At 44.1% G+C, this 21783-nt stretch overlaps 1 protein-coding gene across 1 annotated transcript; it reads left to right on the plus strand.

Annotated features, from left to right (window-relative positions):
* Window positions 1-3666: 3666 nt before the first annotated feature.
* Window positions 3667-17162, plus strand: DNAJA2 (DnaJ heat shock protein family (Hsp40) member A2). The gene is made up of 9 exons (XM_074314952.2): window positions 3667-3867; window positions 5342-5401; window positions 5797-6020; window positions 8629-8709; window positions 8973-9106; window positions 10838-11034; window positions 14406-14550; window positions 14697-14824; window positions 15417-17162. The coding sequence occupies exons 1-9, from the start codon at window positions 3790-3792 to the stop codon at window positions 15606-15608; spliced, it is 1239 nt and encodes a 412-aa protein (XP_074171053.1). The 5' UTR covers window positions 3667-3789; the 3' UTR covers window positions 15609-17162.
* Window positions 17163-21783: the final 4621 nt, after the last annotated feature.

The following is a 21783-nucleotide window of genomic DNA, read 5'->3' on the forward strand; positions in this document are numbered from 1 at the left end:
TTCTCTATTCTATTCATTTTTTTTGCTCTGTCTTAGCTATTTCTTTTTTTCTGATTAAAGTATGTTGAGATCTCCTGGCACTATGTCTCGGAGAAAGACTTGACAAATGTCACTACAGATTTTGGATGATTTTCCTAATCTATATTATCAATTGTACAATAATAATTGTTCTAACAGTTAAGGTGTGAAAATTTTATTAAGCAAATTCATAACTTTAGACTATTTTAAGGATTACATGCCAGACCAAAATCATCTGTTCTTCGTGTGTGAAATTGGCAAAATAAAAATATTAATATTGAACAATATTCTAGAAATGTATCCTATGGAAATAACAATATTCTACTAAAGAAGTGTATCCTATGGAAGCAACTAAAAAAAATACAGAAGAAATAGGCTATAAGGCTATTCATAGAAGCATGGTGGAAGGAGCATCAATGTTTTTAAAAAGTGTAATTCCTTTTTAAAAATGTGGTGGACTTGTGTAACTGTGGGGTTGGGGTGGGGAGGGAGTGTATGAAGTGCAGTGTCTTTAAGGACATTCATATTGTTCACAAGTAACTGAATTCAGAACCATAGAATCCCTTATGTAGACAGCCCTGTCCATATGCTTCAGGAGGGTCGGACAGTAGTTTTGCTTCCTGCTGTTTATATAACTAGTCTGGAATGTGCAGGCAACCTCCCCCGTTAGGTCCAGGCTGCATACCCATTTTGTGTGGGTTCAGTTCCAGGGCCTTAGCTGTGCTGTGTGGGCTTGCCCCGGGGCACGCCCCACTCAGGGATGTGGACAGGGGTCTATATTGTAATTTGGTTCTCGACACCTTTGCTGTGTTTCCTGCATATACAGCTCAGGGCTAAGTAAGCCAGGATCAGGGCTTTCCCTCATCCAGCTCCCTCCCTGCCTGGTCTCCGAGATTTCCTTCGCATCCTCTGGACAACATGGTTTCCTCTTCCTAGCTCCTCTGGTGGCCAGAGGTAAATTGTCCTCAGAACTTTAGTCTCCTAACCTGTTGTGAGTTCTGAGTGACTGACTGGAAGAGAGGGAAAAAATAATGGGATGCCCTAAAACACTGCACTTCATACACTCCCTCCCCACCCCAACCCCACAGTTACACAAGTCCACCACATTTTTAAAAAGGAATTGAACAACAATGTGAGCCCAGCAGAAGTCTGAAATCACTCCAGCCTGGAACCTGAAGTTATTGGCCTAGTGAGGGCAGCCCTCACATGCACTGTGACTCAGCATTTTCTGGGGCCTGAGACATGATACAAGATAAAGGTCTTGTTCCCTTCATGAATTAGCTAAATCTGCAGCGACCTTAAAAACACAAAATCAGGGACTGAAATGTTACAGTGCTCACGCTGACAAACGTGATGACCGGGAGAAGAGCATGGGTCGGGGTGAAACACACAGAACTGTTCTGAAATAACCCGTTGACCTGTAAAATTAGCCAATAAGAATGCTGATTACGATTCACACTCAGAAATGGAGAAAATATTGTAAACAAATGAAAAGAGAATACAAATATGAACTCTGGTGACTGGTTTAGAGTCGGGTAAAAAAATCACTTAGAGCTAAGGAGGGAATTTGCACAGCTACTCTTCACTAGAATATCAGAAGCTAAAATTGAACCACGTGAAGGATTTTTTCCCCTTGCCAAAAAAAAAAAAAAAAAAAATTGAGTAAAACTGAAACAAATAGAAAAATCCAGCTCCTTTTACTCTTTATGGGCAGAAAGAAACTAAGATTAAAATAAGATAAACTATATGAATGTGGCAATAAAGACAGTTTCCAGTTCCTATCTTCATGTGGAGCTGGAACTGATGACGAGGATACGGTCATTGGCAAGCAGGGAGATCTGCAGAGAGACCACAAAAAAGGACGGAGGGGCTGTCCACATGGGCAACTGAGGAAATTGGGGACTCTGGCTAGGGAAGCCAGGAACTTAAATGAATAAAGACAGTGAGTAAAGATGTGGAAACAGCCTATACGCGAATAGGCAAAAAACAATTGCTAACACTTACTTAGTTTTAGCTCCTGTACTCTGTCTTAACTCTTTAATTCTCTAAACAAGCTAATCATATCCATTTTATTAAATCCCATTTTACAGATGAGGAAAGAGCCTCAGAAAAGTAACTTGCTCAAACTCACATTGCTGATCAACCGCAGGGCCAGGCTACCAACCCACACAATCTAACTGCACCATTTTATGTTGCCTCTTATGAAGGTCTGTAAACGTGAAAAGGAAGTGGGGAAATTCAAATTATTGAGGCCTGTCATGCATTCAAAACCAGACCACGTGCGGCACTGAATTTCCCCTAAGAAACCTACAGCCTGTTAATGGAGTTCAGACTCACACCAAAATACCATTCAAATCAGACCTTTCTACAAAAGGCAGCAGCCAAAGGCAGTGGAAACGCAAACGAGACAGCTGTGTTCACCAGGCTCTGGGGTCCGGGAAGAGGGCACCGAGGGAGGAGCAATGGGATAGGATTGGAGGGAAAGGGGAGAGTTGGGTGGAAGGAGCAGCGAGTGCGCGTTCACTTGAATTACTCCCAGGGCTTTCAGGGTAAATCTCAAACTCCTTGGCAGGGTAGCAAGGCCCTCCACTGCTAGGTCTTAAGGGATCCCACCGAAGAGAGGTTATCCTGAGATGCTCATGCTGGAGTCTTTACTGCCAGTTCAGGTTGCAAAGGATCAGAACATCTTATTTCTGTGTCTGTAAATCATGAGCGGGTAGAAGGCAGGCTTATTTTGTAACACTCCCTGCCCCGGGCCAGGCGACCTTACACAGTAGCCCGGTGGCAGGTGTGGAGCAAGCGCTTTCTGATGTCCATGTAGGTCCGGGGGCCTCAATGACCAGCGGCTGCCCCAGCCGGGCTGCCTCACAGCGTCCAGGCCTCTGCCGTTAGCTCAAGTGAAAGCCTCAAACAGGAGCCTGAGACACGTGCCCCAGACGCAACAGGCCGACCTCTGCTTGGGCCGAGATGCCACACACCAGTCAGGGAAGCGCGTGCACGAGACCACCGTGGAAACCTGACGGTGGACGGGAATCAAAGGCATTCTTGTCGTTACGTGTGATGGCGTGATCATGCTTCGGACAGTCATCTATTCGATGCAGAGACTTGAGGTCTGCAGGAACGAGATCGGTTCCCTACAGCACTGGCGGTCCGCGAGTCCGGGGGACAGAGGACACGCCTGGTGACATGCGACCGCCGCGCTCCGGGGTGCAATTCACTACTTTGCGTGAATGTTTGGAAACGCTCTGCTACGAAACGCACACGACACACGCACACCCTCAGGGGCTGCTGTTCGTCGTGAGCCCCGAGGGAACCAGACTCAGAGGGTCCACCGGCGGCGGGTCTGGGTCCTGAGCACGGGCTCGGCGAGCCGGGGGCCTCCCGCGGGGCCCGGACCGGGCTTTGTGCCGCCGCCGCGCAGCTGACCGGGACGGCGGCCTGCGCACCCCGTGGGCACCCCGCTCCCGCCTTCCGGGGAGCGCTCACGTTCCGCACAGCGCCGCGCAGTCCTCCGCGGGCGGCCCGGGCGCGGAGGAGACGCCGGCAGCCCCCGCCGGCCCGCCGAGCAGCCGTGACCCCCGGCGGCCGCGGCCGAGCTCCGGGGGCCGGGCTCCGCACGCGACGTCACGGCGCAGCGTGCGAGGGGTCAAAGTTTAGCTCCGCCCCGCTTCCCTCTCGTTGTCTCCTCGGCCTGCGCTGCAGCCGACGCCGCTGAGGTGCGCTCCGTCCGCTCCGCCGCCTTCCTGCCCGAGCGCTGCCCGGCCGGTCGCCATGGCGAACGTGGTCGACACGAAGCTGTACGACATCCTGGGCGTCCCGCCCGGCGCCAGCGAGAACGAGCTGAAGAAGGTGCTGGGGAGCGGGCCGGGCGGGCAGGGCGTGAGGGGCGCGGGCCTGCGCGGCTGGGGCGGCCGGGCCTTGCTCCCCGGCGGCCCGCGAGCCGGCGCCGGGCCGGGGTGGGGGGCGGCGGCGGCGAGCCCGGCCCGCCGCGGGTCGCGCTCTCCGGCCTCGGCTGACCTTGGGCCGCCGGCCCCGCCCGCCCTCAGATGCAGCAAATAACACCCACCCCTGCGCAAACACGAGGACAGCGCTTCCTTCCTGCCTCCCCGGCGGGCGCCGGGGGCCGGGCGCCCCGGGAGGCGGCTGCCTGCCCGGCCCGCCCCGCGCCGAGGTCACCACCCTGGAAAAACAGGTTGGGCCGAAGCGCCCGGCGCATCCCGTCCCGGGCGACGAGCTGTCCGCGCCGCGGACGCCGGGAGCCGGGCGCGCTGGGCTGGGGCCCGGCGGAAGGGAGGGTCGGGGCCGCCCCCGCCGGAGCCCGGGCCGCTCGGGAGGCTCCCGGGAGCCGCGGCGCCCGCAGCTCCGCCCTTGCGCCGCCGGTGCGCGCTGACCCCGAGGCCGCGCGGGTCGGGTCCGGGCGCATTGTTCTGTGCGCAGGTGGCCTCCCGGCCCTGACCCGCGCGGGAGGAGGCCGTGGGCCCTGGCCAAACACCTGAGTGGACGCCGACTAAAAATAAATGGAGGCCTCGTTGTCGCTCCTTGCAGCGCTGCGAACCTGTCAGCCCAGGATTTCAAAGCGCTTGGTTTGATGGAACCCAGCGCATCTGCGCGGGCTCCGAGTGGCGGGGCTTGTAAGCGGGGAAAGCAGGATGCCCCTGGGGCAGTGGCCCGGGCCGTGGAGGGGACGAGGGACTTCCTGTCGCCTCACCGGAAGTGCTGGTTTCTATTATGTAATTCACGGGTCTGAATGGAGTCAAGTGCTGCATCTCTCAGCCTCCGAAATTGATGTAATTTCTCTAAGTCTGAGGTCACTCCAATTCCGAAGACCCCAAATCAGTCCATTGTATGAAAATAAAACATGACCTGGGAGCTTCCCGTGGCTTTTTCCTGATGGGACGTTTAGAGGAACCTTCGTGAGCAGGGATTCTTATCTTTGCTTAGTTTTTAGTAATAGTGGTTTGCAGTTTGCAAAGCTTAACAGTCATTTCTTCTTAGAGTTGATCAGAGTCTCCTTGATCCAGTTACTGGCCATCAAAGACATGTGGCAATAGCAAAAGTTGGAATTTATTAATACTTTGTTTTTCTCTGTGGCGTTGTTTCACTGTTTGTATCTGGCTTCAGTATAACCTATTTTCAGGTGTTACTGCTGTGGCTTTGTTATTGAAAAAGTTTTAAGATGGAAAATGCCAATAATCCCAATGACTAAAAGATACTTTTTGGAACGTTAGGATTTCACAACATTGCTTCTCAGAATATTAGGTTAGTAGTTGTAAATCTTCAAATGGGTCTTTGTATGTAACTTTTTTTTTGTCCTTTATTGAAGGCATACAGAAAGTTAGCCAAGGAATACCATCCTGATAAGAATCCAAATGCTGGTGACAAAGTAAGTTATTTGAGACTTTTTCCCCTTGACGTTTCAGTTTTAAACTTAAGTTGCCCTCTTTGAAAAAAGGAATGTTGTAAGAAAAGTCAATTTATGCCCGTAGAACCAAGTTTTGTGTTGAGTATTTTGTATTTATAGATGATGTAATACAGAATTGTACACCTGAAATCTATGTAATTTTACTAACGATTGTCACCCCAATAAATTTTTTAAAAAAAGAGTATTTTGTTTTTGTAGTAGGAATGCTAACATTCTGGGTAGTGGTAGGTGATAACTAGGATTGGAATCAAAACAAAGGCTACTTGTAGCTTTTAGAATTAAGTAGACTCTGAATTCCTGTAGCCTTTCCCCACCCTTCTATTTGAAAATCCAATTGTTTTCCTTTCTCATTATAGTTCAAAGAAATTAGTTTTGCATATGAAGTACTATCAAATCCTGAGAAACGTGAGTTATATGACAGATATGGCGAACAAGGCCTTCGGGAAGGCAGCGGCGGAGGAGGTGGCATGGATGATATTTTCTCTCACATTTTTGGTGGGGGATTGTTCGGCTTCATGGGCAATCAGAGTAGAAGTCGAAATGGCAGAAGAAGAGGAGAAGACATGATGCATCCACTCAAGTGAGTATCTTTTTTTCTTTAAAAAAAAAAAAAAACTAAGTGCTTTTTTTTTTCAAGTAGTAATCCTCAGTAGTAAGAGAAAAGGTATCCAAAAATGTTCTGTCCTTCATCAGAAAATAAAATCTTCCATTTGCTTTACTGTCTTCATTTGAATTTGATAACCTGGGTGTTTGCATTTTGCTACAAATCTTGACGGTTGGTGTTTTTACTGAGTAGGGAGATCATTTTGTTTTATGCTTCTGATGCTGCTTGTTACTATATGGTTTAAATTTTTAATTATGAAGATTCTCTTTAAAAGACGTATTTAAATCTTTCAAATTAACTTTTATTTAAAAACTTAAACAGTGAGTGACTATCTGACTAGTTTATTTACATGTTATAGTCACTCATTACTTGATCCTCAGTGTGAACTCTTCTAAATTGGTTTCCATGGATCTTGCTGGCTTCAAGCCTGACATTAACCTGCCAGCATACGAATAGTGTCTGACCTTGATCTTAGACTGGGAACCCATGAGCACTCTACGATATGAAAAGAGCTATTTTACTTTGCAAAATTGTGAGGTCTTTTAGCCTGTCAATTTATTCATTAACCAATAATTATTTTATTAGCAAATGCCGGAGACTGAATTTCAAGTGTTTATTTGTAATTCATGTTATGTAATCTATACGTTTGAGTAGATTAGAGGAAGTAAAGCGTAATCTGTTACATTGTTTGAGTCTTATTCTTACATGTGTTTGTATTTTAAAAGAATTAACCCTCAGAAATAAATTACCATTTAGACATCATCTCAACAATAATAGGCAGTATGGATTAGTTCTTTTAGATTTTTCATTGATGTAGAAATGGTCTAAGAAGTAAATAGGATGAAGAGAGTGTTTACTGTATCTTATGGTTCTTCATCTTCTCCATAAAATTTTTTTCATACTCTACAGTAAATGCAGTTTTACTCCCTACTGTTTTAACATTATTTTAAATTTCCCTATTAGGACAACGTTTCATTTTGTGTGACTTTATAATATTCCATTCCATGATTTATTTATAATCATTCATCTTTTCTATAGGATGTTGCCAGTTTTTCTCTGTAATAAATAGTGCTGCTGTATCTTTATATACAGCTTTGTCTCTGCTTGGCACAGATTCCCAGGCAGGCATCCGTGTTTTGAGGCCGATAAATACAATTAAATTGTACTGTAAAGGACTGTGCCAGTTTAGTCCCACTGGGGAAGGGTGCCAGCTTTGCCAGACCGTTACCCACATTTTTCCGTCCTTGGCCATGTTTGTTGAAGTGAGGATTTGTCTGGCCTCTTAAATAGTGCTTTTGCATACCAATTGAAATTTAATACGTCAGGGGAAAAGACCTACCTATTCGTTTTCTGTAAACGATTCGTGAAAGGTCTTATGAAGTACAAAAGACAGATGCAACCAAGTGCTTTTGTCTGAGGTTAAGCTGTAGATGTGTCAGTATTTGGAGGTGCTGGTAATGTTTTGTCCATAAGTGTTTTATTTTTATACTGCCTAGAATGTATAAAGTTTTAGCTTAAGATAAAAATTTTGAGAAAATTCAAATGCTGCAAAATAGGATAGGTGCTTTGCAGAATACTTCGAACTATTTTTTGTTCCTCTATTTTAAAGTAAACATGTACTAGTAAAGGAGATTTAAAAACACAGTGAGAAGGGTAAGACCAGACTAAATGCGTCACTGCCAGACCCTAAATGAAGAGTAGTTTTGAGACTTCTGATGTACATAGGTTTGTTTTTTGTTTTGTTTTTTAGGTTAGTTTGGAAAGGAATGGTCCTGTAATTCACATATGCTGTATGAATAAAGGCGAGTTGGGTTTTATCAGTGGTATTTTTTAAGAGATTTTTTTTTTAAATCAACCTGTTTTGGGTCGTAGAGCTCTTTGAAAATCTGATAAAAGTTGTTCAAATACACAGTTGTACGTATAACTCACTGGGTTCTTCAGTGCTCTAACACTTGTAGGCTCTCTGTTGAAAAGCTGTTCTTTTTTTCCTCTGACGAAAGCCTTTTCCTCTTCTCTATCACACTAGATAAGGCCACTTGTTTTTTGTGGGTTTTTTTGAGACATGCAATCTGAATGCCTCCCATAGGTTGTAATATGACTTTGTAGCCTTTGTCAATTGTTTCTGGAGGGATGAGAGCCTTGTAATAGAGCGTGGACTCTAGAGCTCGGCAGGCTGTGGGTCCTTGGGCAGATCACTGAACCTCTCTGTGCCTTGATTTTGTCTTGTAAAATGGGGAGAATAATTGTACCTTCTCCAGAGGCTTAGATCCTGCCTGAGGCCAGAAGAAGGTTGGGGTTCTGGGTTTGAGCAGTTAGTTACCAGCTTTATCAGAAAAGGCAGCGCTGCAGACTGTTGGCCTGTTCCTGTAGGTTCTGGCTTTGGACACCATATGCACTGTCCAGAACCATAAAATCTGCCTGCTAATTGGAGCCACAAAATAAAATCTCAGTCAGATGACTTAACGTATATTGGAAGTCTTCGTTTTAAAAGGTTGTAGTGGAATTCACTGTACCAGCTGTCATTTATATCTTGTATTTAAGAGAACTTGGCAAATTTGATTGAATCTAATTCTTTTCTCCCCAGAGTATCTTTAGAAGATCTGTATAATGGCAAGACAACCAAACTACAACTTAGCAAGAATGTACTCTGTAGTGCATGCAGTGGGTAAGTGTGTGTTCTCGTCCCTGAAATAAATTTAATCTGTTCTTTCAGTGGTACATTGAGTCTATTCCAGATAAAAATTGTTCATGATTTAAAACTACCCAACACAGAACATTTTCTGATACTTCTGAATGGCAGTCTAACTAAGTACCAGTCATTGGGGGTTGAAGAGCACAGTTGAAGATGAAAAGCACAATTCCTATTTGTCATGACCTACTGGAATGGTCTCTGGGCAAACATCTAATTGGTACTTTTGCTTGCTGTAGCCAAGGAGGAAAGTCTGGAGCCGTGCAGAAGTGCAGTGCCTGTCGGGGTCGAGGTGTTCGCATCATGATCAGACAGCTGGCTCCGGGGATGGTGCAGCAGATGCAGTCTGTCTGTTCCGACTGTAACGGAGAAGGTACACATGCCCGGACTCCTGCTTTAGTTGGAATGGTTGGGAATACAGAAATGGGAGAGGCTTACAGTTTTTCTTTTTTAACGCACGTTTGTATTCGTCTCATACAGACAGAGTTCTAAAAGAAAAATGTGAAAATAATTATTCCATCATCTAGAGGCCCAGAGAACACAGATAAAACAGTAACTATTATGTTCAGTGAAATGTTCCTCTTTTCTAAATTCCAAAAAGATAGGCAATGTGTTGTCCTTTTATATTTAAAAGGTGATATTTGATAAAGAGGAAAAAGAAAATTGTTTAGTTACCATTCTGGTAAAGTTGGGAGATTTAACTGTAAGCTTTAGTTAGCTTTTGAGGCTAGATACTGAGATTGAAGCTCTTATGAAAGTAAACGTTTTAAGCTTTGTGGGCAGAATTGTTTCTGAAACTGCTGCTCACCTCTGCCCCTTAGCGCTTTTATAGCCACAGACAATATGGAAACCAATGGGCACAACTGTCTTCCAGTTAAACGTTCCTTACGCAAACAAGGACGTGGCCAGTTGGGCCGTGAGCCTCCATTTGCCAGCCCCTGTTCTAGGGCAGTGGTATCCAAAAGCATTTTTCTGAGATGATGGAAGTGTTCTCTGTATGCAACGTCTAGCGCGGGAGCCACTAGCCTCCTGTGGCTGCTGAGTACTTTCAATGTGGCTAGCGTGACTGGGGAGCTCAACTTTTCCTTTTCATTAATTTGAACTTAGCCATGTGTGGCTAGTGGCCCCATATTGGACAGCACAGTTTTAGAACATCCTTTACTAAGTTGCTTCTGGAAGTGACGAGATAATTGGGAGAAGCTTCGTATTATATTCCCCTCCTAGAGAAGCTCAGTGCATTGTGCGTTATTGCAGTCACTGACAACTGCTGCTATCAAACCCAGGTTGACAGAAAATCTTCCATTTACTATTACCAATTTTTAGGAACTGGCATTTTTTAGAACATACTTTGCATAGTCAGCGTTCTAGAAACAGTCCCTGAAGTCATTAATTATATATGTCATCTAAGCATCAAAGTGTGTGAATAGTCAGCTGTTAGAAATCTATGCAGTTTTTTCACAGTCTGCTATGTACAACTTCAATTTTACTTTATTATATACTGTCAAATATTTCAGAAGAATACTTAGAAAAGAAACTGTTGTCCTAAACATGGTATGGAGAGGTGCCAGTGCCATTTAAATTCACCCATCTCTAATTGGTTTTGGAAATTCTCAATGATCGTGTACCTCAATAAAGGGGAAACCCGTAATAGGTCACCTGAGCAGGTTTCAGTGTATGACATAAATAAAATCCAGTACCAACTATACATCGTAGAAAACAGCCATAAAGGATATTTAAATTTTTGAGTTCTGTGTTCATTGTGAAACTTATATGAAACTAAGACTGAAAACAAAATATGAAGATGCGTTTGTAGAAGCTCCAGCATCTGACCACCCATTGTTTCATTGATCCTTAGGCTTTAACTTTAGGAAGTAGAGTCAGGAGCCAAGAAAGTATTTTAAGGTATATTATACTCTGAAATAGAGGAGACTGGGTAGCAGTAAGATGTGAGTTTTTGTTGTTAGGAATGATGCTTTAAACTTTGGGGAGCAATTAAAGGAAGTTCAGAAAACGTATTTAATGAATAAAGGCATTACCAAGACTTGCCTTACCTAGAGTGCAGTATAGTACTCTTGCTGGAAGTTTGAATGACCTCTCTTTGCAGGAGAGGTAATTAATGAAAAGGACCGCTGTAAAAAATGTGAAGGGAAGAAGGTGATTAAAGAGGTCAAGATTCTTGAAGTCCACGTGGACAAAGGCATGAAACATGGACAGAGAATCACATTCACAGGGGAAGCAGACCAGGCCCCCGGAGTGGAACCAGGAGACATTGTTCTTTTGCTACAGGAGAAGGAACACGAGGTAATTTCCTTTTTGTTTGTTTTATTCAGAAATGTGTCTTGTGTGTGAGATACAGGTTAGACCTGTTTGGGTTCTTGGGAGCAGCCCTGAGCACAGGCCAGAGTTGTGGAGAGGTCAGGCTGAGTTCCTAAGGGTTGACTTGTTCAGTAGATCAGCAAGGCAGACGCGCTGTGGGAGTCACAGTCACATTCCGTCCCAGCTTGGCCATTGGCCAGCACGGCGACCTTATGTAACCCTGATGTCTCTGTACCCCGTTTCCTTGTTTATGAAAACAAGGGCACTGGACCAGGTGATCTAAGGTGGCTTACTTTTCACTGGGAGACGCCTTTGATGGGTGGGGAGTGGACAAGGCTTCAGGCTTCAGTGCTGCTCTTGGTTTGTTGTACATACTGGGTATCCAGGCGAGCTGGTCTTGAAAGGAAAGGTTCTGAAGTTTCAAAATGTTTTCATTTTTGGATTTCTGGTTGAATCTGTCTAGTATCTGTTACGTACAAGGCATAAGTGACTAGCCCAATGATGTGGTCTGGTGTTTGCTTTTGGATCATACCATTGTACCTGTGCTAGTTAATGTGCTGTATGTGGTTTCCTGTAGACCTTTGCTCAGGAAGAACACATCGCGCTGGTCGAGAAACACCCCTGTGGTGATCACCCCCATTCTTGAGCATTTGACGGGGTTCTGGCTTTGAATCTGATCACATTGATTTAGGTTCTTCTGAAAGTCTTGACATCCCAGGTCAGCCATCTTTTTAGTTTACACTCAGGTTTTCTCCCGTTTGATGGTGATTTCTACAAATAAATTTTTTAAATCACTTCAGGAATCCAGTAGAGAACAAAACCACAGTGAGAGGCCAATTCTGGGAATTTGATTAGGTTCATGCCTTCTAGGCTGTGTTCTCCCCTAAGTTAGCCTTTCTCTGCAAAGCTATAAATTATATAGCTTTCGTGGATATTGCCAATCGCACAAATGGTAAGGGTCCTAGATTGCTTAAAAATAGAGGAGTAATTTTTAGAATTCTGCCTTGGGGTCTTACAAGTTGCAATATTTGTAACTCTTACAAGATTCTCTATTAACTGGCATTGTAAGCCATTTCCTCATTTGCTTAATCTTCCATGCATGACACCATACAAGGCAGGAAAACAGCCGAGTACCTGATGTTTATAGTCCCCTGGGCATAGACTAGAGTCAGCTGAAGGTAAGATGGCACAGGGTATGGGTGTTCTCACTGGTATATCACTCGGGCCGTTATCACCTGATGCCTGGCAGCACAGCCGTGGGACTGGTGTGAGCAAGTTACGAAGCAGGTGCTTACTTGGAGCAGAGCAGACACGATGCTTTTGGGTTTGGGGCACGGCAAACTGATGGTGAAACTTTGTCCCCTAATTAACTTCAGTCTTTAATGTTGCTGTATCGTTAAATGGGGATTTGCAAAATAGAGGGCACTGGTTGTGGAGACAAGGGACTTAAGTTCTGACTCCCGTTTACTAGCTTTGGCCTCCCTGGGTTTGGCTTGCTTAACTGAAAACAAAGCTCGTCCTCTCTCAGAAGGCTGGTGTGGAATCAAACGAGGTAACGAATAAGCTGCTTGTCTTTCTTGGGGCTGTGGGAAGCGTTTGGAAGTAAGTCACTTAAAATTGTTGGCAGCAATGGAATTGCATGGAATTTCCAACAGACAGCAGATGTCATTGGTTATCTAAAGTAAAATGTAGAAATGGTAAAGGTTAGACTGGACGTTCATACAGTAAGAAGGCAAAGGTTTCTTGGTTTTATTATGACACGTAAATTTGACCCCAAGATGAGATTTAGGCACTTGTTTAATTTATACCACTGAAAATACTCTGAACCTTCTGAAGAAAACTTGACTAGTTTGAACTAGTTCATGAAAAAGCTTTTAGTTACTTTGTTTAGGGCTTTTTTTTCTCTGCTCCCAACACTCATGTTGAAGTAAGTGTGAGGCCATGAGATTACGGTTCACGCTGTATCTGAAACAGTCTAGATGTTCTGATCCAAAACATTCAGTTTGGGGAGGATGTCATGTGTGTTCCTCGTTCATGGGGCGTGATTGTGGGGTGAGCTGGGTGCACTTGGGCTGCGTGGACCCACAGTGTCTGCGATGCTAGTCCCCCACCCCCACTACACACCATCCTTTGTTTTCATAAATTATTACAGCTTTTCGGTGGTTTACTGTCTGGTTCTTGGTAGTGCCTCCCATTAATCTTGTTTTTCAGAAATTCCCTGAGTGTTCTTGCTTGTTTATTCTCTGAAGCTTGGCATCATCTTGACTAACAACCACCCTCTACCCCTCCCACACACACCCCCTACACACACACACACAAAACAAACTCTGATACCAGTTTTTATTGGAATCACTTTACGTTGAGCCCTTCTATCCAGGAACATGGTGTCCCTTCTTGCTCCCTGTTGTAATTTAATGAAAGGATATTTGGTGAAAGATGATGCAGGTTTCCTGGTGCTGCTGAGGCGGCTGGTCCAGGACCCCTGGTCAAGGTAATGGTGTGAGAGTAACTTTCCTTTGTGGGGAAATTTAGGAGGATAATTTAGGAAAAGGGGATATCTTTCAGCTTTCCTCTTCTCTCTGAATGAACCATCCAGCATTCTTTGGAAGAGAGATTTGTATTGAAAAAAGGTGAGGTGATATTTCACTGCAGTTAATTTTGTTTCATCTTAAATTTTAAAACTTTAAGTATATAGCTATTTGTAAATTCCATTAAGTAAAAATTACAAGCTGCACATGTGTGAAATTGGATACATTTTTCTGACACATTGAAAGCTTGGAAGCAGTCTAGGTTTATTGACTAATCTTTGCATGACCTAGTCCATAGGCTTATTCTGTTTGATTTACATTCATCTAAGCAACTTTTGGATTTTAGGTGAGATAAAACTCGTTTATGTGTGTGAAGCATGGGATTTAAACTTCTGTACTGACTGAGCATTACTAGTTCAACTTTTTATGTTGAACTTGGACCCTTCTTTGTTAGGCTCACGTCTAGAGAGCATTCCAGGGTGAACTGGTTGTACAGAACCCCACTGGGCTTTCTGCACCTTTTTGTGCAGAGGCAGGATCAGGAAATGGGCCTGCGGAATATACCCAGTTCTGGTTTTGGAGCCTCAGCTGTGCCTTATGAGCCATTGTTTTCACAATTCCAGAGCTTGTCTGATAGAAGTTTCTAGCATATTACTTGAGAATAGCTAGGTTTCCTTACATAAATTTAGGGAATTTGGAACGGTGGCAGTTTGGCTTCTGCGGTGAATGGTAGAATTAAAGTTTTGAAATCGATTCAAGGAACACAGCACAACAGAGTATGGTGCCATCATTTTTTTAAAATATGTTTCTTGTGCACTTTATTTGTAGGTGTTCCAGAGAGATGGGAATGATTTGCACATGACATATAAGATAGGACTTGTTGAAGCTCTGTGTGGATTTCAGTTCACATTTAAGCACCTTGATGGTCGTCAGATTGTGGTAAAATACCCCCCAGGCAAAGTGATTGAACCAGGTAAATCACAATTTTTGTCTGATCCAAGAGTCCATGTGTTCTTTTACAGTTTGTCATTTTTTTAGAGTAGGTGACTCTTAATGTTATGGAGCTCCTTTCTTGGATGAAATTCTTACTGCTTTCCCCATTATTTACTCAAACAATAGGATGTGTCCGTGTAGTTCGCGGTGAAGGAATGCCACAGTATCGTAATCCCTTTGAAAAAGGTGATCTTTACATAAAGTTTGATGTGCAGTTTCCTGAAAATAACTGGATCAACCCAGACAAGCTTTCTGTAAGTGTTCTCCAAATTTAAGCAACAGATGCCTTAAGGCTTAATAATAATTGTTTTTTTTCATCTTCCATTTGGTTTTGGTGCTAAGATTAGATCACACAACTTTTAGTATTTTACTTTTTAAGTATTTGAGTGATTAATGGGCTGTCCTGGTTGTTAATAAAATGAGGATTGCTGGTGTAAATGTCTGTGGGGCCAAGCGGGGAATAGTAAAGGAGTACAGCAGATTGGGTGTGATGGGCTGGTGAGAGGTTGGGACCCCCTGGAGAGCAATTCCTCACCTGAAAAGGGCAGCCCCCAACTTAGCATCTTCCGGTTAATCCATGCAGGAAGAGATGTGTGGTGTAACATTTTCCAGTGTTTAAGTGTTGGCAACTAATTTTGTTTTGCTTTTGTTTTTTTCTAAGCAAAATGTGGGTTTCACAAAAGATGTCTTGCAGATTTGGCCTGTGGGTCATCAGTTTGTGGTCTGGCTTAAAGTGCAAAGACATCTATTTTCACTCTCAAAGAAGCACACACCTTGAAAGGGATCAAAAGGGAGGTTCATGAAGATATCTTGCAACTAACCTTGTTCTTGTCTGTTGTACTGAAGGAACTAGAAGATCTTCTGCCCTCTAGACCAGAAGTTCCCAACATAATTGGAGACACAGAGGAGGTAGAGCTTCAGGAGTTCGATAGCACCCGGGGCTCAGGAGGTGGTCAGCGGCGCGAAGCGTACAATGACAGCTCTGACGAAGAGAGCAGCAGCCATCACGGGCCGGGGGTGCAGTGTGCTCATCAGTAAACTCTACAGACAAATTGCACAAGTGGATTTTCTTTCCACGTTTGCCTGGTTTGTTTTCGGCGATCCAGCTGGAGTGTCTGGGTCAGTCGGGATGAACTGATGGACATCTGTTGGTCTATGTGTAACTTTTAAAATTGGTATAGTATCTCCAGAGTGTATAATTTAAACTAACCACAAAGCTTTACATCTTCATTTTGACTGTTCTGTAGCAAAATAAAGCACTTGAAAGGAAACAAGACCCCCTTTCACACATGGGTTTTAAGTTTCAGTCTTGGCATCTGTGCTTAATTTTTATCGGTTTTGTGTAGAGTTTTTTTGTTTAATATTTTAAATTCAAATCCCACATTGTAAAGTTTGTGTACAATTTGTCCTGAAGCTTTGTGTTTGGCTGCACCCGCATAAGCTGCTACAAATAGAATAAAGAATTTCATAGCCTGTATCTATCATTTAGGTGCATGGAAAAATGGGCTTTGCACACAATGGGTTTGGAGCTGACTGGGAACATGGAAAAAACTGCATTAGCTGTGGTTGTAAAGTTTTTTGGTTTTTTTTCTTTTTCTTTTTTTTTAAACATCTTGTGAAAGGTTTTTGAAACTCAATAATAAAAAGCAGTTGGTGTAAATTATTCTTTGTGTCACATTTTTAGAAGGAAGAGCATATTTTGAACTAGAGGCTGTATCTTAGTTCTGGTTCTTAAGCAGCCCTTAAAAACCCATTGGCCTGAAGCTTTCGCCTCAGGAATGTGCCCATTTGATAGTTTTAAAAGGCAAAAGAAAGTTTGATATGTTGGTAGAAACAGGCTGTATTGGTTTCAGTTGATGCTTTGTAGACTTGAGGACATCAGAGTTGTGTAACTCGCATCCGGGCCAGGGTAACCTAGCCTCTGTATCTCCCCACCGCCCCCTTTTCAAAAATAAGGTAACAGCAAATCAATATTAGAACCATGTGTGCATAGAACCTGTTAAAATGCTCTGTTTTCATTAAATGTTAAGTTAAAAATTATCTGTCTCCATTAAGTTGAATATTTGAGTTTCGGGAAAGCATTGATTATTACTGATGTTTTATAGAAGAGTAAGACTCAGAACGGTATGAGAAAAATCAGGTGAAACTACTATGAAAAGGATGTGTGTTGCTCTTTCCATCTTCCGACTATTACCTTCTTTTCATTCCCAGAACACACTTTAATTTTAGGGAAAAGAAGCTTCAGTTGTACATTTTACATTTGTAAAAGAACAAATGGGGGAAACTGAAAACTAAAATGTTGAAATGTATTATGCCATCCCTAAGCCTTAGTATACCTGTAGTTTATTTCTAGGTCTACTAGAACCTGGATGGAACAAAAGGTGTCCTGGCACTAAGGCCTGTGGGGTTTAAATTATTGTCCTAGCCACTCTACCTCCATTGTACAAAAAATATTTTACAACCAACCTGGGCAAGATTCAACAGCATAGTAGTTTTGTATCCAAGGTTACTTCCCACGACCACTTGAAGCGTAAGAAATGCAGTGGCAATATAAAGTTTGTAGCCTTTCCAATAAAGGTTTATAAAACATTAGAGTTGTTCAGTGTAGTCTTTCTTTCCATTCTACCCAGGTTTATTTTTAGTATAGCAAAACCGTGTGGAAGGGGAGTGAGGCCTTGTTGAGATTGTTACTTCACTCTGCTTGTGGTGCTTTGCAGAGCACCTGTCTAGAGAATAAGCATGTATAGTAGCAAGCACCAGCACGAAGAAGCTTTTATAACAGCTTTATTGTAATACAACTTCTATACTGTTAAGTATACCTTTTGTAAAAGGTGTGCATTTTGGGTTGGGAGGTTACTACCGTGTTTCCCCAAAAGTAAGACCTACCCCAAAAATAAGCCCCAGTTAAGATGTCAGCCAGACGCACTTAGTACATTATGACGACATTTCAGAAGATAATAACATGACTGTATTTGAATAAATACAGATTGTTCTACAAGAAAAAATAAGACATCCCCAGAAAATACGCCCTAATGCGTCTTTCAGAGCAAAAATGAATACAAGACCCAGTCTTATTTTGGGGGAAATACAGTATATTCAGCTTGGCAACCATCGCCACCACTGAATTGAGAACATTTTCAGCATCTCAGTAAAGAAACCCCAGGCCCACTAGCACTTACCCCCAGTTCCCTTCCCTGGCCCACGTGCGATCACTAATCTGGTTTCTGTTTCCAAGGGTTTGCTTATTTTGGACATTTTGTGTGAAATGGAACTGTAACGTCGCCTTTTGTGTTAAATAGGGATGTGTTCAAGGTCCATCCCCATGATAGCATGTTTCAGGACTTCCATTTTTAGCCAAGTAACATTTCACTATAGGTATACCATACGTTTATTCCATCAGTTGGTGCACATTTACCTTTTCTATTTGGGATAGTGCTGCAGTGATTTTTGTGTGAACATGTTTTCCGTTCTTTTGGATATATACCTAGGCGTGAAATTACTGGGTCACATGGTAACTGTTTAATCTTTTGAAGAACTGCCAAACTTCCCAAAAGGCTGTACCGTTTTGCAATCCTACCAGCAGTGTATGAGTTTCTGTTTTCCCACAACTGTCAACATTTCTTTCTTACCCATCCTAGGGGTATTGAAGTGTTTTCATTTGCTTTTGCCTCATGACCAATGATGTTGAACACCTTCCCATGTGTTTACTGGCCGTTTTTGTAGCTTTGGAGAAATATCTTCAAATCCTTTGCTCATACTTGACTCAGATTTTCTTCATTTTTACTTCTTTTTGGGCCGTTTATTACATGTCATCTGTATAGGCTTCTCTTGCCTGAGCTACTTCTCAGAATTGGTTTTTGATGACAATTTTGAGGTGTTTTGTAGAAAGTCCCTGTACTAATATCCCATGTGTAACAGTGTTTCTAACAGTTTTACTTGCTTTGAATCACTAGTTCAGTGAAACACAGAAGCCTTGCTCCCACCATCTGCCAACCACTTGCATAGTTGCTCTGTTCCAGTTTGCGTGTGCAGAGCTATCAGAAGTAACCCATGCCCATGTGGGAAACACCTTTATCGACGAGTACGGTGCCAAGTATCATCCCTTTCGCCTTCAATTTTAGACTCCATTGTCAAAGTTATTTAGTTTAGCACCTTTCCCCCCACCCCCTTCAGGAACATTGTTTCATATGTTTGTAATAGGGTTTCGTTGTGTTGTTGCATTCTGCGTTCCATCCCAGGAAACCCCACCAGCACCTCCTAAATGATTTTTTTAAATCCAGGTACATCAAGGGTCACTCTGCCGTAAGTTCAATGTGATTTGACAAATGCACAGTGTCATATCTACTACTGTGGTGTCATACAGAAGTTGCAGCACCCTAAAATCCCATGCTTCACCTATTTGACTCCTTCCCTCTCCATCTCCTGAACCCATGACAACCACTTCTTACTGTTGCCTTTTCCAGAATTTCATATAATTAGCCATATAGCATGTAGCTTTCACTTAGCAATGTGCATTTAAGATTCATCCATGTCTTTTAAGCTTCCACTGTATGGTCGTTCCAGTTTGTTTATTCCTTATCAGATAATTTGGCCAACATTTGTCCCATCCCATGGGTTGTCTTCACTTTCTTGATAGTGTCCTTTGAAGCACAAAGGTTTCTAATTTTGAATAAGTCCAATCTGTCTTTTTCTTTTGTTCCTTGTGCTTTTGGTGTCACAGAATTTTAACCAAAATGTAGAATGCTGAAGAACTGTTCATTGTGGTATAGTAATTGCTTTTTTACACACAAGTCATCCGACTGGGGAATAGGTAGGCCTTTAGAGATCCCATCTGGTAACTGATAATTGACGTGAGAAGCCCACGTGAAGCTATGTCTTAACAACTGCACCAATTAGGTCTTGTGTATTTTGTCCCAAGTACTGATTACACCCACTCATTTGGTGAGAAAACAATAATGCTGTGGATGAACCGGCTTAGCAAGATGGAAGGAAGCTCGCTGCCTCCACATCTGAGGGTATGGACTGTCATGACAGCCAGCCAACATCATGGCGTGACGGACATGTGCCAGGCTCAGTGCTCAGTTTACAGATAAGGAAGCCAAATCCCAGTGATACTAAGGAATTTCAGAAAGGTCACATGGCCAGTAAGTGATGAGAGGATTCCGTATACAATGGAATATTGCTCGGCCAGGGAAGGGAATGGTTTCTTGCCATCTGCAGCAGCGTGTTTGTTAAGGTTCTAATTTCAGGGCTCAGGCCCCAGTGCTGCCCCCCAAATCCCCTCCCTGATACATACATATTGTCAGAAAGGATGCTCTAGGGGTGACTTCCTGACATTGCAGCTGGTCAAAGATGACCAGGGAAGGAGGGAAGCACGGGTTGTTTTTTATGGTTTCTATGTCTTTTTTCTTATGCTTGCTATCTGTTTGCTGAAGTTCTCACTAAGTTCCTTGAACATCCTTATAACCATTGTTTTGACCTCTGTCTCTGGTAGGTTGCTTGCCTCCATTTTGTTTAGTTCTGGTTCTGGAGTTTTCTCCTGTTTTCATTTTGGTCATGTTTCTTTATCTCCTCATTTGGGCTGCCTCCCTGTGTTTATTTCTATGTATTAGGTAGATCTGCTATGTCTCCCAATCTTGCCAACTTGCCTTATGTAGTAGGTGCCCTGCGGGGCCCAGTGGCACATTCTCCCTGGTTACCTGCACTGGGTTCTCTAGGAGTGTCCCTTGTGTGGGTTGTGTGTGCCCTCCTATTATATAGTTGAGCCTTGATTGCTACTGGCACATTAGTGGGTGGGGTTGACCCTCAGGCTGACTGGCTGTGGGGTTTGGCCACGTCCACAGCTTACAGGCTGCTATGCAAGGGGCTTAACCCACTGAGGGGGATTTGCCCCAATGAGCGCTGGTGCCTGTTGAGACTGCCCTTTGTATGTGCCACTTGTGGGGCTAATTGGGTGGTGCTCTGCAGTGGTCTGAAGCCAACCTCCAAGTATGTTGGTTTTTGGGCTGCTTGGGAGGGGCTCCAGTGCAGGTCCAGGTCACCTACTGCCTGTGACTAGCTGGGGACTACCTGGTAGGAGCTACAAAGCGATCTGTGGTTGTTCATTGCCTGTGTTAAACCTGGAGACACGTAAGAGAGTCCACGCTGTGAACCGAGGACATCTGCCACTGGTACCAAGTTTGGGCTAGCTCCACAAAAAACCAGGACACCCCGAGGCCTGCTGCCAACTGCCAGCTCCCTTAAGGTTCAGCCACTGATAAAGCCTCACGTGGTATGTGAATTGGTTTAGGCGGGGTCTCAGAGTCACTACAGTGGGAAGAGTTGTGGTCACCAGGTTAATGTAGACTCTGGTTTGGTGCCAGTGCTGAGCCTGGAACAACTCAGCAAAAATCTCAGAGAATATTGAGGCCAGGTGATGCCTACCTGGGGCCCGTGGTCTCTGATAGTTTTCCAAGGCAGAGTGCAATGCAGGTGGGGCTGGCTGCTCCCAGAGCAAGTATCTCCAGCGGTGGGGGAGTGGGGTGGGGTGGGGAGCTCACCAGACCAATCAGATTCAGATTTGGCCGTAAGCATAGGGGGCGGGCTCAACACAGGAAACATGGCGTCTGCCTGCCAGCTGTAGAGGAGGAGGACCCCTCATAGGGGAAACGGTGACTGTCCTCCAGCCCTGGCTGCAAAGCCACACACCTCAGTCTGCCCCCCCATATGCGTCTGACATCTCCTGAATCACCGTCCCTGCGCTGGAGCCCAAGGTGAGTGCCTGTGAGTGAGCGAGTCTGTGCGCGGCCGTTTAAGAGGACACTTGGGTTTCCCGCCGCCTTCCGTCCCACCTGGATGATTGGAATCTTCACGGTTTTTCACAGCCAGATGTTGTGGGCCTCCCCTTTCTGGCACCAGTACTCTGGGATGGGGAGAGCCTGGGGTCCCTTGCTCCTCTGGGGGGACCTCTGTGGCCGAGATATCCCTCCTGGTTCTCAACCATCACACCGAGGTTTGGGGTTAGCTAGGTCCGCGTCTCCACCCCTCATAGCAGTCTTGACATGGCTTCTTTGTATGTTTAGATGTAGGATTTCTGTTCAGTTAGACTTCAGATGGTTCTTGAGGTTGGTTGTTCTATAATTTAGTTGTAATTTTAATGTGTTCACAGAAGGAAACAGGCATAGTGTTTACTCCGCCATCTTGGATCTCTCTGAGAATTGACCTACTAAGTTTT

This window comes from Rhinolophus sinicus, chromosome 8, assembly GCF_057876585.1.
Source record: "Rhinolophus sinicus isolate RSI-liver-muscle chromosome 8, RSI-T2T, whole genome shotgun sequence".
NCBI lineage: Eukaryota > Metazoa > Chordata > Mammalia > Chiroptera > Rhinolophidae > Rhinolophus > Rhinolophus sinicus.